General features: G+C 35.0%; 2 protein-coding genes across 2 annotated transcripts; one reads left to right on the plus strand and one right to left on the minus strand.

Moving 5' to 3' along the window:
* The first annotated feature begins 764 nt into the window (after nucleotides 1-764).
* Nucleotides 765-12,883, plus strand: LOC140044848 (ATPase family AAA domain-containing protein 3-like). Its single transcript, XM_072089531.1, has 14 exons — nucleotides 765-1,062; nucleotides 1,479-1,555; nucleotides 2,075-2,236; nucleotides 3,088-3,157; nucleotides 3,518-3,683; nucleotides 4,016-4,085; nucleotides 4,286-4,498; nucleotides 4,782-4,907; nucleotides 5,215-5,339; nucleotides 5,844-5,895; nucleotides 6,678-6,748; nucleotides 7,241-7,408; nucleotides 11,272-11,380; nucleotides 11,716-12,883. Exons 1-14 carry the CDS (start codon nucleotides 837-839, stop codon nucleotides 11,863-11,865), a joined length of 1,785 nt encoding a protein of 594 aa, XP_071945632.1. The 5' UTR covers nucleotides 765-836; the 3' UTR covers nucleotides 11,866-12,883.
* On the minus strand, nucleotides 8,522-10,141 carry LOC140043262 (jerky protein homolog-like). Its single transcript, XM_072087765.1, has one exon. It carries the CDS (start codon nucleotides 10,139-10,141, stop codon nucleotides 8,522-8,524), a length of 1,620 nt encoding a protein of 539 aa, XP_071943866.1.
* Nucleotides 12,884-14,857: the final 1,974 nt, after the last annotated feature.

Raw genomic sequence — 14,857 nt, forward strand, 5'->3', positions numbered from 1 at the left:
TCTGGGAAAAGGGTCTATTAGGACATGTCATGCTAAAATTCCAAATCCCAAAAAAAGCATTTCTGGTATTTATGACTTTTGACTGTAATTCACTGTCAGATATTCATTGAATTATCATCGAAACAGTCCATTAAAGTTTGTGTTTGTAATAGGATACTTCACACTTGAAATATCTAGGGTGATGAAGTGACCCTCAGACTTGACCTTAGGAATTTGAACTAAAGTGACAGAAATTGAGTATTCACTTCTGTAACAAAAAATAATATTTATTCACATGTAAAAAGAGAAAGAAACCCAAAAACCATTGTCTGACACACAATTTAAGTATTTGCTTTAAATTACATTTTTTAAGGTAAAATAATTATGTGAAAATAAAATGACACATTCAAAAACATTTGAAATAAAAAATATTTTTCAATAAGCGAGCAGCGTTTTTTGTAAGAAATATTTCTTGTTTAAAGTGTTTTTAGTATTAATATTCAATTAATATACCATGGAGGTTATTTTTTCCTCCATGTACGCGCTTAAGATGGACTAAATTCATGACACTCATGTTTTTACTGTGTGGGGTTATAATCAAAATTGTTTTAAACAATTTAAAGAGTAAAAACCACTTAATTGTTGCAATTAATTGTTTTTACAATAAAAATGTTAACACCGGAGCTACCCTTTAAATGAGTTTGATACTGTGCTGCTGTCAGAATGTGTTTACGCCCTCTATCATTATTTCAAACCACGTGTGTTACATCAGCAGAATTAGAAAAACACTTGCGGCACGGGTGAAGTTTTTGAAAGAATTTTTTGGTATTATTGGAGTAAAAAATATCTAAATAACAATGTCTTGGTTATTTGGTGTTAAAAAAGATCCGGCACCATCAGATCTTTCACTACCTCAGCTCCCAGAAGGGTTAAACTTGCCCGGTGCCCCGGGAGGAAGTGGCAGCGATGATGGCAAGAAAGGAGGCGGAGACGAGGCGAAGAAAGTCGCGGGTAGCTGGTCAAATTTTGATCCTACTGGCCTGGAACGTGCGGCTAAGGCTGCTAAAGAACTAGATAAATCGGGTAAGTTTAAAGGGACAGGGCTTCATGTAACCGAATATCTGAATTCACGAAGGTTATTATTTATAATAATTTAGAAATATAGAAAGATAAATCCACAAACTGGAAATGATTGAATTAATTTGTGAAAAGGCGAGTTGAGAAGCCAGCAAGCCAAGAAGAAGGGGGCAGGGAAGAACAAGCATGGATGGAAGATCAGTACAAGTTGGCCTCTCCTCCTCCTAGCTAGGGATAGGGAGACACTTGCTGATATTAGAAGATCTAGTTTACATGCATGAAGGTCGACTGTGCCTAATTTAATGCTTTATTTGTCGCGCATTTTGAATCGTTAACATTATACTCTCAGTACATGAAATTAAAAACTGAATAAGCTATCTTGGTCTGGCCTAGATAAAATTTTCAAAGATTTTTGTTTACAGGAAATGCAAAAGGAGCACTTGAATTGGCAAAACTGCAGGAACAAACTACACACCTTAATAAACAAGGAAAAATTAAGGTACACAAAAGAATAATATATATCGCAACTCTGATTAATTTACAGCAATGTTGTTGATACTGAAGTAGGCCTATACAAGATTCTAATGACAAAAAATGATAGTGCTAAACTTTAACTGCATTAAAAGGAAAAAAAGAGATTAGCATTATATAAATTCCAGAAGTTTTTGTTCGAAGGGTGTGAATTTTCAGTGGGTGGGTTTACTTTTGATTGGTTTTAATACCTCTCGTAAATCACACATTTTTTGGGGTTTGATTAGATACACTAATTATCCAATCTCAATATTACCTCAGTAAGTACATACACAAGCCAGGATCAGTATGCAATTAATTTTGTGCATCTTATTTTTTACTTAGTCTTTAAATGTGTAAAGATTTGTTATTGTTTATGGAAAAAAAAACTTTGATTCAGTAGTACAACCAAAAACAATATAAAAGTATATCAATATTTATGAGTTCAACGGTACAGTTAGCAATATATTCCAAATCTGTATTTATTTTTTGTTTTTCACTCATTCAGGAATATGAGACTGCTATAGAACAGTATAAAATAGAACAGATACGTGTCCAACAAGAAGAGAAACGAAAGACACTGGGTCAGGAAACGCAGCAACATCAGCAAAGGGCACAGTACCAGGATCAACTAGCAAGGAAACGATATGATGATCAGCTTGTTCAACAGGTTTGCTAAATACAGTACTAAATTGGTACCAACTTTTCAATTTTACTTGCAATATTTTGGCAAGTACTTCACCCAGTTTCTGAGTGCTTTCATTTGTTTGTTACCATGATAGCGTTCATAATTTTCAAGTTACCGTCCAGAATATTTGGGTGTTAATGGGTATACTTACAGAACAAGCCTATTGATTTTCAGAAAATTGATTTATCTGTGACGTCACAATAGCATGCCCTCAGTATTCTTTTTAACATAGGCTGAAATATGAAGTAGTGAGTCCTCTATCTCTCTCTGAATATAGTTTTCACTGATATTTCACCAAGTGCTTCACTCAGTTTCTGAGTGCTTTTATTTTTATATTCATGGTATAGGTGACATAGGGAGGGTGTACACCAACAATGAAGAATGTGGTCAGTCGGGATGATGTTAGTTAACCTCAAAGGAAACACAATGCTCAAAGCACTCTGTTAACTATGTACTGAACGGAAAAACTTTACTCTAAATCGGATGTACTAGTTGTCTGTGAGCACTTATATATCCGAATATCTGACCTATACACAAAATACAGTTACAGAGCACGGATTCATTCCCCTATTTGTGTTTTTATGACTTGTTTAATTTGATTAGTCGAAATTTTAGGGTGACATACCACATTACAACAACTAAAAATTGAAGGCTAAATGTTGTTCTACAGTCATTGTCCCACACCTCACCACCAAAGTTTTAATTTTATTCATGTCTCTAGTAGTATGGCATCGTAAATCTTTCTTGTGCCTTTCAATGCAATAGCCTATGTCAACCAGGTTGATTACATTATTTTTTAGGCAAATAAATAAGCTTTTTTTATTGGTTTTTAGAAAAGAATGAATGATGAAAATTTAGCCCGTCAAGAAGACTCTGTTAAGAAACAAGAAAATATGCGAAGAGGTAAAGTAATTAAACAATCATATCCTGCTTTATATACTCCAGCTAGTAATATAATCTGTTTTTGCATTGGAAAATCATATTGCACATCCAAAGGGTCACTGTAAAATGTAATGTAGCCAAAGAAAAATCTTGCATATTGTTTTACTGTGGTAACTCAGATAAAAAGGAGCTTTGTCGTTGCGATGACTGACAACTACAGTATGTCATGTTAATCCACTGTATGCAGGGATATTGGGACGTGTTTCCTCACTCCCCACTTCGACATTTAAACTAAATGTAAGCAACCTGAAATAGATTTGCCAGCCCAAGATTTGGCATTTGAAAGGACTCTTATATACTGACTATTTTTTCTCAACCTAGCTACAATTGAATATGAAGCTGAGCTGAGACATAAAAATGAAATGACGAAATTAGAGGCTGAATTGAGAGGGAAAGCAAAGGTTGAACGAGAAAATAAAGATATCAGAGCTGATCAGATTCGATTGAAGGCTTCAGAACACAGAGAAACGGTTCTGCAGGGTTTGAAGTAGGATTTCTTACATTTTTTAAAAATTAAAATTAGTAAGACAGATGGCTTGCAACGATATGTACGATTGTCTTGGTTTGAAATTCATGATATGATAAAGCACATATTTAGTCATATTTTTGTTCGGTCCAAGTTAAGCAGCAGCGCTTTTATCTTGAACAATAAAAACAATACATTTTAAATTTTGGGAAAAAAAATTAAGAAATACACTTTTAAAATTAATACTGCAAATATTTTTGGCTAAACCCATGAATAATCAAACTGTGATTTTCTTTTTAATTTAAAATGTATTTTTGCAAAAATTGAAGATTTACATGCATCATATCTTTCAGAACTGCTGGTACAATAATTGGAGACGGTTTTAAGGGATTCATTTCAGATTGGGATAAAGTATCGGCGACAGTGAGTGATATTTTGATAGTTTGAAGGTGCTTGTATGGCGATGATCTGTTTAAATGCTAGAAAACAACATAGATTTGATGCTGTTATATGCAGAGGTCCCAACTTAAAATTATGAATAAACCTAATTTTCTTTTTTTTGCAGTTAATATATATATTATATAATAATATTAGGTTTCAAAATACTAAACTGTTCTTTGTAGGCAGCTGGTTTGACGTTGCTAGCCTTTGGAGTATACTCTGCCAAGATGGGAACAGGAGTTGCAGCACGCTACATTGAGGCTAGACTTGGGAAACCATCGTTGGTTCGTGAAACCTCGCGTATAAACTTTCTTCAGGGATTACGGCATCCAATCCTCGTTGGAAAGCGACTCTTCACAAAGGCAGAGGACGCTCTTCAAGGCGTAGTTCTTAAAGTAAGCCAGAATATCTGTATTACTTTATTATTTATATTAATTATTTATAAGTAATAATTATTTATTTAAATTTTGCATGAGGCATAATAGCCCATTTGATTTCTAAATGTTTTTAAACTCTGTCTACACTTATCAAACTTTATGTGATAAACAAAATTGATGTGCCCATATATGGGAATTATGATGTCATATCACTACCATATTTGGGCATATTGCTACCATATTTGGGCACATCACAACTAGTTTGATATCTTTATACATATTTTATTATGATTAATTTCAGCCAACACTGGAAGAGAAACTTAGAGAAATCGCCATAGCAACAAGAAACACAAAAGCAAATAAAGGTTTATATAGGAATATATTAATGCATGGCCCACCAGGGACTGGTAAAACATTGTTTGCTAAGGTCAGTTTGCTTACATATTGTATTTAGCTCCCCTCCCCTTTTCTGATTTTGACAATAGCAATTAACGTGAATTCTGAGTTTCATAATTTAGCGGTGTCTCGACTACACTCATTTTGAACAATCAATTTGAGGCAGAAAGCTAATTTGTTGCTCTGTTTTATAAATCAATGTGAGGACCAACAAAACAGATTTGCACAAAAAAGGGAAAAATATTTGATTAAAATCCATTATAGTGTCTGTTTAATAACCACCACTGAATCCCTTATTAATTAATGTTTTTATTTTAAAATTAATCTAATTTCAACAGAAACTAGCAATAACGTCAGGAATGGACTTTGCCATAATGACAGGAGGTGATGTCGCCCCCATGGGGCGTGAAGGTGTAACTGCTATGCACAAGGTTTTCGATTGGGCCTCAACAAGTCGACGAGGGTCAGTTTTAGAAATAAATTATTCATTATTCTGTTTAGATATGCTAATATTCGCATTAGCACTGATTGAATTTTGACTATTTCTCTACGTGGAAACGTTTTAGATATATTAATACCGTAGTTCAGTTTATTAGGCCAAAAAAAATGTCATGTTGCCTAAAGGACAGTGTCAATTGAAAAACACTTTTTGTTGATTTTATTCTACTTACAAATTCAATACTTAAGAATTCAATAATGCATGCATGCAGTTTAAAAAAAATGATAATGCTCAAGAAAATAAAAAATAAAATCTGAACCACATTTTTTGCCTTATATTGAGCACAACATTTTCTTATAATAACAAACACATTTTTCAATTCATAGTATCAAGATATTTGTTCTAAACTTGATTTCACTGTTTAATCCAAGCTTGAATGTTATGAAGCTAGATGTAGTAGATCTTATATATTGTTTTTTATTATATTGGATGAAACTAAAAATTGGGTATTTCTCTCTTTTTCTCCAGTGTTCTCTTATTTGTGGATGAGGCTGACGCATTTCTTAGAAAGAGGAGCATGGTATGTAGAAGTGTATAATTAGCATAAAAAATGAATATTCATGATACAAAGAAATAATTCACAATAAAATAAGGCACACTTATGTATTATACAGTGTGTGTTTATGCAATTAGCATTGTTGAATTCAGGGAGTTATGTATAGTGTCGGACGGGCTCCGAATAAAACATAGTTGACGTTTTTTTCATTCATTCAAAATGTTTTTCTACTTTTTTCAGTCATTACCATATTTATATATTTGTTTTATTTAGAGGTTCAGACCTAAAGCCAATTTGGCTTATTGCAATTTCCACACACATTTTATTATTATTTATATAAAAAAATGTATTTACTGTGTTATATTTTTGTAAAATAAATCTGAAACTTTTTAATTAATGGAGGCTGAAAAACTTGACAAGAAAGCAATCAATGAAATCCTCAAAAAGACTCCCTAGTTTGCTTGCCTTTGATTAACTATTTATCATTTTAGCAACAATAGAAGACTCCTTAGTTTGCTTGCCTTTGATTAACTATTTATCATTTTAGCAATAATAGAAGACTCCTTAGTTTGCTTGCCTTTGATTAACTATTTAACATTGTAGCAATAATAGAAGACTCCCTAGTTTGCTTGCCTTTGATTAACTATTTATCATTGTAGCAATAATAGAAGACTCCTTAGTTTGCTTGCCTTTGATTAACTATTTAACATTGTAGCAATAATAGAAGACTCCCTAGTTTGCTTGCTCTTTATTAACTAATTAACATGGTAGCAATAACAGTCTGTTTATCTTTTGCTTTTCTTTAGGAAGTTATTAGTGAAGATTTACGTGCGACTTTAAATGCATTTCTCTACAGAACTGGAGAACAATCAAACAAGTATGTATTATTAGTAGCTTAGATGTTTTTAAATAGCACCATCTATGTTTGAATATTTTATACTTAGTTGCACCTACTAAATCCAGACAGACATTAAAACTTATTAAAGACTGATTAAAGATGTATTGTCCCCCAGAAAAAATAAAAACAATTTTGTTGTTGAAAATGCCATTTTAATGTCGCATAATAGATATTCACTTTGATCAAAAATTGGATTAGAAAAAAATATATATATTTACCTGAAAAAACTGTAATTTAAAGCAAAAAACCAATGTGTTTTTGGTTGGAATTAACCATCTATTTTGTCATTTTATAAGTGGAAACATTTTTTTTTTTTTTTCTATGGAAGTGAAAATTACAAAATGGCCTATTCAAAATCTTATTTTATTAACCTTCATTTATCATGGGTTTTTTGGGGCATCCCAGAATTTTTGTAAATGTGCCCTAACTATGAACGTTGAAGCATGCAGAATGTTGTGTTTATTGTTTCAGATTTATGTTAGTGCTAGCTAGTAATCAGCCGGAACAGTTTGACTGGGCAATAAACGACAGATTAGATGAAATGGTAGAATTTAGATTACCGGACCTTGAGGAACGTGAGCGTATGGTTCGACTGTACTTTGATCGTTTTGTATTAAAACCAGCATCGGAGGGTAAAAAGTGAGTTAGAGTTTTATAAAAATAACATTCTTCATAATTATGTTTATGAATTTCATAAACCTCGGCAAACTAGTTTGTCAAAAAATTGCACTTCCTTAACTTCTGGAACCTAGATTCTGCAGTTTTACTAGCAAACTTTCTACAACTTTCTTGCTAAACCCAGAGTTTATTCCAATAGGCTAGGATTAATACCCTTTTCACATCTGCAAAAATGTAATCAGATTTGCATAGTGTGAAGACAATTTTATGGATAAATTCCCGAGATTTCACAGGGATGCCTGTGAGAAAAAGCCTGTTCTTTCCTTAGGAGATGTCCCAAAGTTTGTATTGCGCATGTGTGTTGGCCTGAAATTTAACTGACACTAATACAGTACACTAATAATTAAATAGCGCCCCCAACTATGGAATGACAATACACCCCCCCCCCCCCCATCTTGTATGCGTTAAAGACCCCTTCCCTGCAATTTTGGACGTTTTTTGGAAAATAATACATATACAGTAGAACCTCCATTTTACGTACGGTACGGGACCGATAGCCGTACGTAAAACACAGGATTCGTAAAATCAAGGTTGACCTTAAATTGACCTCAAACACGTAGAAATCCTATAGATAACATAGGCTAGGCTAGGCAGTAATGTTTTGTTTACATTTACAGCTTCCAGGGCCTGGACAAGTCACGGGAGAGACGGCACGCCGTGCGCGATGCTTAAATAAAATCAGTGTACAGCTGTATTTGTTTTCTTTATTTATGTTCATTATTCCTTAAATGTTAAAAATTAATTAAAGAATAAAAACTATCGCCGCCGATATTCACCATACAACAACGTGCTGGGCATCGCACATGGCTTGTTGTTAGATTGCGTCCTCATGGCTGTAAATATGCAATTAACTTGTTGCCTGCTCGCCCGCCACTACAGTACAGTACGTCGTCGTACTGATTGAATTTAATGCGAGGCTTGCGTGCATAAGTTACAATTTATACCTAATATACAGTATCGTAAACAAAAGGCAAAAGCTATTAAATCTCTTTGAATTTTGTTGGCCCTGAAAAGGGCCTTTTGTTTTGATATGTTTTTTTTTTTTTTTCTTTTTTTCTTTCTCTCCGACTTGTTCTACTCAAAGAAGTTTGTTATCTTTGTCTGATTCAATGACGCTGCTCTCATTTGTGCAGCTTCATCTCTCCACCGACGAATCTGTCTTACATGACATGGATCTTTCTGCATTTGCTCAAACCATTCCACCACAACTCCCAATGCCTCAAATGCTTGTTCTGGCTTTACTCGTCTAGTATTTTCACCTTGCTCCTCTTCTTGTTCTTCTTCGTCCGATGATACCGACGAAGTGCCAAATTCATCAACAATTTCTTCGTCTGTTAACCACTGGTGCCCAGGGTCTTCAGCATCTTCAGCCAACCACTCATCAACACTCATCATGTTTTCAGAGGCTCCCAGTTCTTGAAACATAGTTTCGAAAATGTTCCTATCCTCTACTTCGTCTGGAGCTGTTTGATCATCTGCTTCATTTTCTGGTTGTTCGACCCTTTCTTCAACATTTTTCAATAACTTGTTCCATGATCGCTTTAGGTTTTCTTCAGTTGCCGATTCCCACGCATCAGCAATCCAATAGACCGCATCTTTTATAGTCAGTTGTTTGACTGCCTCAGGAATTGGAGTGTCTATCTGACAAAGAATGTGGCGTAAAAGATTTTTCTTATATCGTCTTTTCAACGGTTCAAGTACCCCCTGGTCCATCGGTTGGATTAAAGATGTTGTGTTTGGCGGTAAAAACATGACAAGAAAAGCTCCATCTTCTGTGGTTAATACTTCTTCCGATGGATGGGCCGGAGCATTATCCAAAAGCAACACGATTTTTTCGGGAATGTTGTTTTCGCGGCAAAAGCAGCGCGCACGTGGAACAAAGTTCTCAAAAAACCATTTCTTAAAGATAGTTGAGTCCATCCAGGCATTCTTCTGGCTGTAGTAGTCGACGGGAAGACGATCCATATTAATATTTTTAAAGCATCGTGGTTTTGCCGGTTTGTGAACGAAAGTTAAGGGTATTTTACATGTTCCGCTTGCGTTAGCGCAACCCATAACGGTGACACGATCTTTTGCCGTCTTGAAATTCTTAGCCGTTTTTTCGCCATGTAGGACTAGTGAACGGCTGGGCATTAGTTTCCAATAAAGGCCTGTTTCGTCAGCATTGAAAATTTGGTCCCTGGTTAGATTTTCAGCGTCCATCAACATCTTTAATTTTGCTTGAAATGGTTCAATCGAACTAGCATTTGCGGACAATGATTCGCCTTGCATTGACAAAGAATGAATTCCATGTCGTTTTTTAAAGCATTCAAGCCATCCATTACTGGCCTCGAATTTGTTATGGCTGTCAGGATACAACTCCTTGGCAAAAAGAAGAGCCTTCTCTTTCAAAAGAGGACCAGAAACCGGCACGCCTTTTCTCCGCTGTTGTGTCATCCATGCATAGGAAGCCTCGTCTACCTTGGCATATGCGGCTTTTGATAAGTAGGATTTCTCCAAAAACAGACTGGGTAACTCGCATTTCGAAACAGAACTTTCTATTTCGCCACGTTTTGCCCAGATAGTGGACACAGTCGACTTGGATAAGCCAAACTGAGTTGCTACCACAAGATTCGAAAGACCTTTCCTTCGTGCTGCAATAATTTTTAATTTAGTATCAATAGAGACACTTTGACGTTTTCGCGTTGGAGCCATGATTATGAATGAATTGATGAGTTTAAAACGGTCTTATAAACATAAAAGAATGATAAGATTGATCGTAATTTATTTTCAAATAAACGTCATTAAGGTTTTAATTCTAAATGACAATGATGATGTTTATTCTTTGCGGCGTAATATTGTGTGTCGGCATCATTGCTGTACAGGAAGTTTGTTATCGCCGCTGTTAGACGCACAGCTACTCAATGTAGGCGGCGATTTCTTGATGTCAACAGCGCGTCAAAAGGAATGTTACAAGATAAACAACGAAAGAATGGTGATCGTTATGTTACGTTTTGCGATCTAATTAGCACTGTTAAATGACTCATACTAAGTGAAACACAAAGATTAAAACGTAAACATGTTTAATGAATAGAAAATACATATAAAGCAACATGCTACTAGGGCCTTTAATGTATCAAAATATTTTAAAATTATGACGTCATCGGTAATTTTTTACCGTACGTAAAATCGAGGGATCGTAAAATCAGGGTACGTAAAATGGAGGTTCTACTGTATATCACTTTAAAAACATTAAACCATGTCATTCCTTGTCTTAAATGTACGTTTTATGGTAAATTATGATAAAAAGTGAGAAACAATGCACTACCTAAGTAGCTCGCGGCGATCGACCTCTCGTGGACGGTCTTAGGCCTAGCCTAGCTAGGCTTAGTTTTGTAGGCCTAGCTGGTAAACTTCGGTAACGTACGAACATCGTACGCGAGCTATATACCTAGCCTGACGTTGTATAGTTGCTGCATTAATTGTCTTTCTATTTTTGCCAGACTCCGTTGATACAAATTGGGGAAAACCCGGTATTTTCGCTGAAAAGTTAGGAGTCTTCCATTTGTTTTGGCCCCACGATCGATCGAAAAGTGGGCGAATTACAGGTGAAAAACAAAAATATCAATCCGCGCGCAATGCATTTTGGGATTTATAGCGGGCCGCTATAATTATTAGAATCGACTTATTTTTCACATTTTTAACCGTTTAAAGACGAAAAAAGTTATCGCAATAGGACCATATAGTATTATTTTTACATTAAATATAGTTTGTGATCTTAAATTAGATCTAAAAAACGTAGGGAATGGGGCTTTAAAATTCTTTCACATTTGTTTTCTTTTCAGACGTTTGAAGCTTGGTGAAATGGATTTCAGTGTTAAGTGTTCTGAAATTGCTAAAGTTACTAGGGGTCTGTCTGGACGTGAGATCTCTAAGCTTGCTGTTGCTTGGCAGGTATGGTGCCAACACTTTGATTTTGTTCTGTATGTTTTAGAATATTTATTCCCCTGCATGTCCAGCTGATTCTTGCATTGGTACTGTCCAGTGTCATAGCCAACTTCTGTAATACATTATCATATGTGTATCACATGTTAGTCCTGTATCATATGTCCTAAACTAACCCTTAACCTAACCTTCTACGATACAGGTGTCGCATGTAATACACATGTGACGGTAACACTGTATTAAATAAGTTGCTTATGATAGTAGACTATTACAGTGTGGAGAATTGTGTAGCACATTCTAAATAGGAAACAAATGAAACATTTTATTTCGTTTTTATTATCTAGGCTAGTGGTTTTGCCTCGGAGAATGGCACGTTAACATCGGAGATGATAGACGCGCGTGTAGAGGAAGCAGTAAAACAACATGCACAGAAGGTTGAATGGCACGACAACGAGGAATCGAAATGGGAGAAAATACGACAGACAAAAGCTTAACAGGGACGACCGGTACATAGTAGGTTTGATGGTTAGAAGACTGCCGTCCAAGATTAGATTGCACAGCTGATGGAGGCCTAGAGATATTGCAAAGTTAGTGTATTGAAATCATGGTATTCACATGGAGTACTCTCCTATGTAGACATGACCAAGGTCAGTGACCTTTTACCAAATTTTGTTTTTGTACAGCCACAAAATGTCAATGACAACTAATGCGCTGTCTGATGGACTTAAAAGGCAACATATTTGGAGGCTGATCGCCTTAGTTTGAAATTTACATTTTTAGTGACAAAAAATAATCATTACCATTTGCGATTGTTACAATTTGCCAAGATGTTTAATTTTGCAGTTGAACATAATTTATCCACTGATTCACTGAATTGAATATGGAATGCATGAGATTGAGGGATGTCTTGTTTGGTGATGAATTAATATTTTATTCACTTTTACATCATATTGATGGTTATCAGATTGTTTGAATAGAGGGAATACTTTAGTATGGCCGCTCTACTATTAATGCTTGCCACTCAACCAATATCTGATTTGTATATTACTATATTGAAAGGTAGGATTTTTAAAATTAGCTACAGAGCTTATTATAGTTGAAAAGCAAGAAAAAGTATCTTTATTCAGAGTCTATAGAGATATGCAATTCAACCAGTATTAAGAATTAATCTTTTATTTATGCTGCTTTTACAGTCGTGATTCGATTACACTTGCTAACAGTAGGCAGGATTTTTGTTAAGGATCTAGATAAGAGAAAAATTGTAAAGACTACTAAGTATGCACATGAAAGAAAACACTGTAGCTGAGACCAAAACCAAAAAAGACAAAATAGTCTGCCTGAACAAAATCCTTGAGTGCTGTTCACACTAGCTGTGGTGAACACCAGTTATTACACTTTTTACTTAATGCAACGTATTCATGGGATGCATTATCAAACAAATATCTAAACATAATAAATTATTATAGATACTTTGTGCAATATTTAAGATAACATTTTATCAAAAACATTGTCAAAGTGATCGTTTGAATAAAAGAAATTATATAAACTAAAAATGATTTCGTGAGATCTGTGATTCAATCGAAACAAAATGCTTACAATTTGTTTTCTTGATTCCCACTAAGAAAAAAAAAACTCTTGTCATTTCCATTTTGCAAGTAGTTGAATCATCACTGTTGCGATGTAAAAAGGAGATGTTGAATATACGTCTGCAGCACTATGCTTACATCGTCTGTTCCCACGTATGACACGGCAGGTTATGTTCTCACTGCACTTTGCATCCACGTTCTTGCGTGTCAGTGGGAACCAAGCTTTAACTTCGAGTATTAACCAACATATGGACACAATTGCTTAAAACTACATAGACTTTGTGTTCTTTTATGGAATGCTATTTTTATTTCTTTACATCAATTCCGGATTGCATTCATCCAGCATAGGTGTAGTTATGACACGCTATGTGTGCCAAAATGCTTTTCATTTTATTAATATTAATACTACTCGCTGTCTAGAACCTACTGCCCATAATGACAGTGTACGTCAGTCACTCTGATTACATTTTTATATGAATTTAAAGAGTTATTTCTGAAATCAAATAAATGAATAATTTATTTATTTGACATGTCCATAAGGCAATAACTTACTAATGACCTTTGAAATGTGAAAACACATACTGCATGTGCATTATTTATTACATACTATCTTTTAAGCCTCTCCATGGTTGTAGTACCCATATCTGATCAATAGATATAGAAAAAACACATTACCAGATATCATTACATACAGCAGTATAATGCTAGAATGTATACAGTACCTCTATGATTATTCCAAACCCATTTCTGATCAAATAGAACAAACATATTAGGTCCAGATATATTATCACATACAGCAGCATCTATGATGATTGCATTACCCATATCTGATCAAATAGGCAGAAATGAACACATAACCGTGCATACAATTCATTTTGACATAGGCCTACTAAATATTGCTAAATCGTTTCATGTCCGCCATGGATATTATTAATGACACTAAATTGCTATAGTGGTGTAGAACACAAAGGATAATAGACAAAGATAATAACTAATGTTATATATACAAAAATATAACATACATAAAGAATCTCTGCGTGAACAAAATCCTTTTAAAAAAGGTGCTATTCATAGCTGTAGTAATTATTTGTTATTAAATTCATGAATGTAAATCCCATTATAAACCAGGGACTCTTCCCTGTGTAAACTAACACCTTTGCCGATTTATTTCCGAATTCGGCACACATAGGATAATGCTCAGTCCTAAAAATGTTTGTGCTCCGAAGCATGCCGATCATGGATATTGCTGTGCATCATACGGGTTATGACAAGGATACAACAATAAGCCGCTAATCAACAGAAAGAGCACTTGATTTTAGTAGACTTACTTCTAACAGACATTACTGTACGTTCCATGCATGTCTTCATCTGTAATAAAAACATAACATTCACTTTTAAGTGGATTGCTTTTTATATAAGTGTTGCCTGTTGCCACTAAGAGATTGTATTATATCTGCATGTTTATTATAATAACGGAAGTGACGTGTGTAGACCATCGATCGTCTCCATTTTGACCATTTATCAGTCGTCATGACATCTTTTTGTCGTCTTCGCCATTTACGAATAATCACACCATAATATGATATCACTGTCGCCAAATTTTGTTTATGGAACAACAATCGTCATAATCACGGTCGCCGTCTAATGCAAAGTATTACCTGTCGCATCTTTGCCTAATCATGATCAACGTCGTCGAGTTGACCATGAAGTATTAAACAGCAGTCGTCACGGCGGGACACTGTACGACGTCGGGGAATTAACCATTCACACCAGATAACCGTCGTCTTAATCTTTATGGTCGCCAATGTCGTCACCTTAGCCACTATCATAGTCACCGTCGTCGTCATAATTAGCATCGTCGCCGTCTTTACAATTACCAACCAGCTGTCATAATACCCTT

Source organism: Antedon mediterranea, chromosome 3 (assembly GCF_964355755.1).
Source record: "Antedon mediterranea chromosome 3, ecAntMedi1.1, whole genome shotgun sequence".
Classification (NCBI taxonomy): Eukaryota; Metazoa; Echinodermata; class Crinoidea; order Comatulida; family Antedonidae; genus Antedon; species Antedon mediterranea.

Coding starts and splice junctions, on each gene's coding strand:
- LOC140044848 (XM_072089531.1), top strand. CDS start 837: ATGTCTTGGTTATTTGGTGTTAAAAAAGATCCGGCACCATCAGATCTT. Junction 4,499..4,781: donor TTCAAGGCGTAGTTCTTAAA/GTAAGCCAGAAT, acceptor GATTAATTTCAG/CCAACACTGGAAGAGAAACT. Junction 4,908..5,214: donor GTAAAACATTGTTTGCTAAG/GTCAGTTTGCTT, acceptor TAATTTCAACAG/AAACTAGCAATAACGTCAGG.
- LOC140043262 (XM_072087765.1), bottom strand. CDS start 10,141: ATGGCTCCAACGCGAAAACGTCAAAGTGTCTCTATTGATACTAAATTA.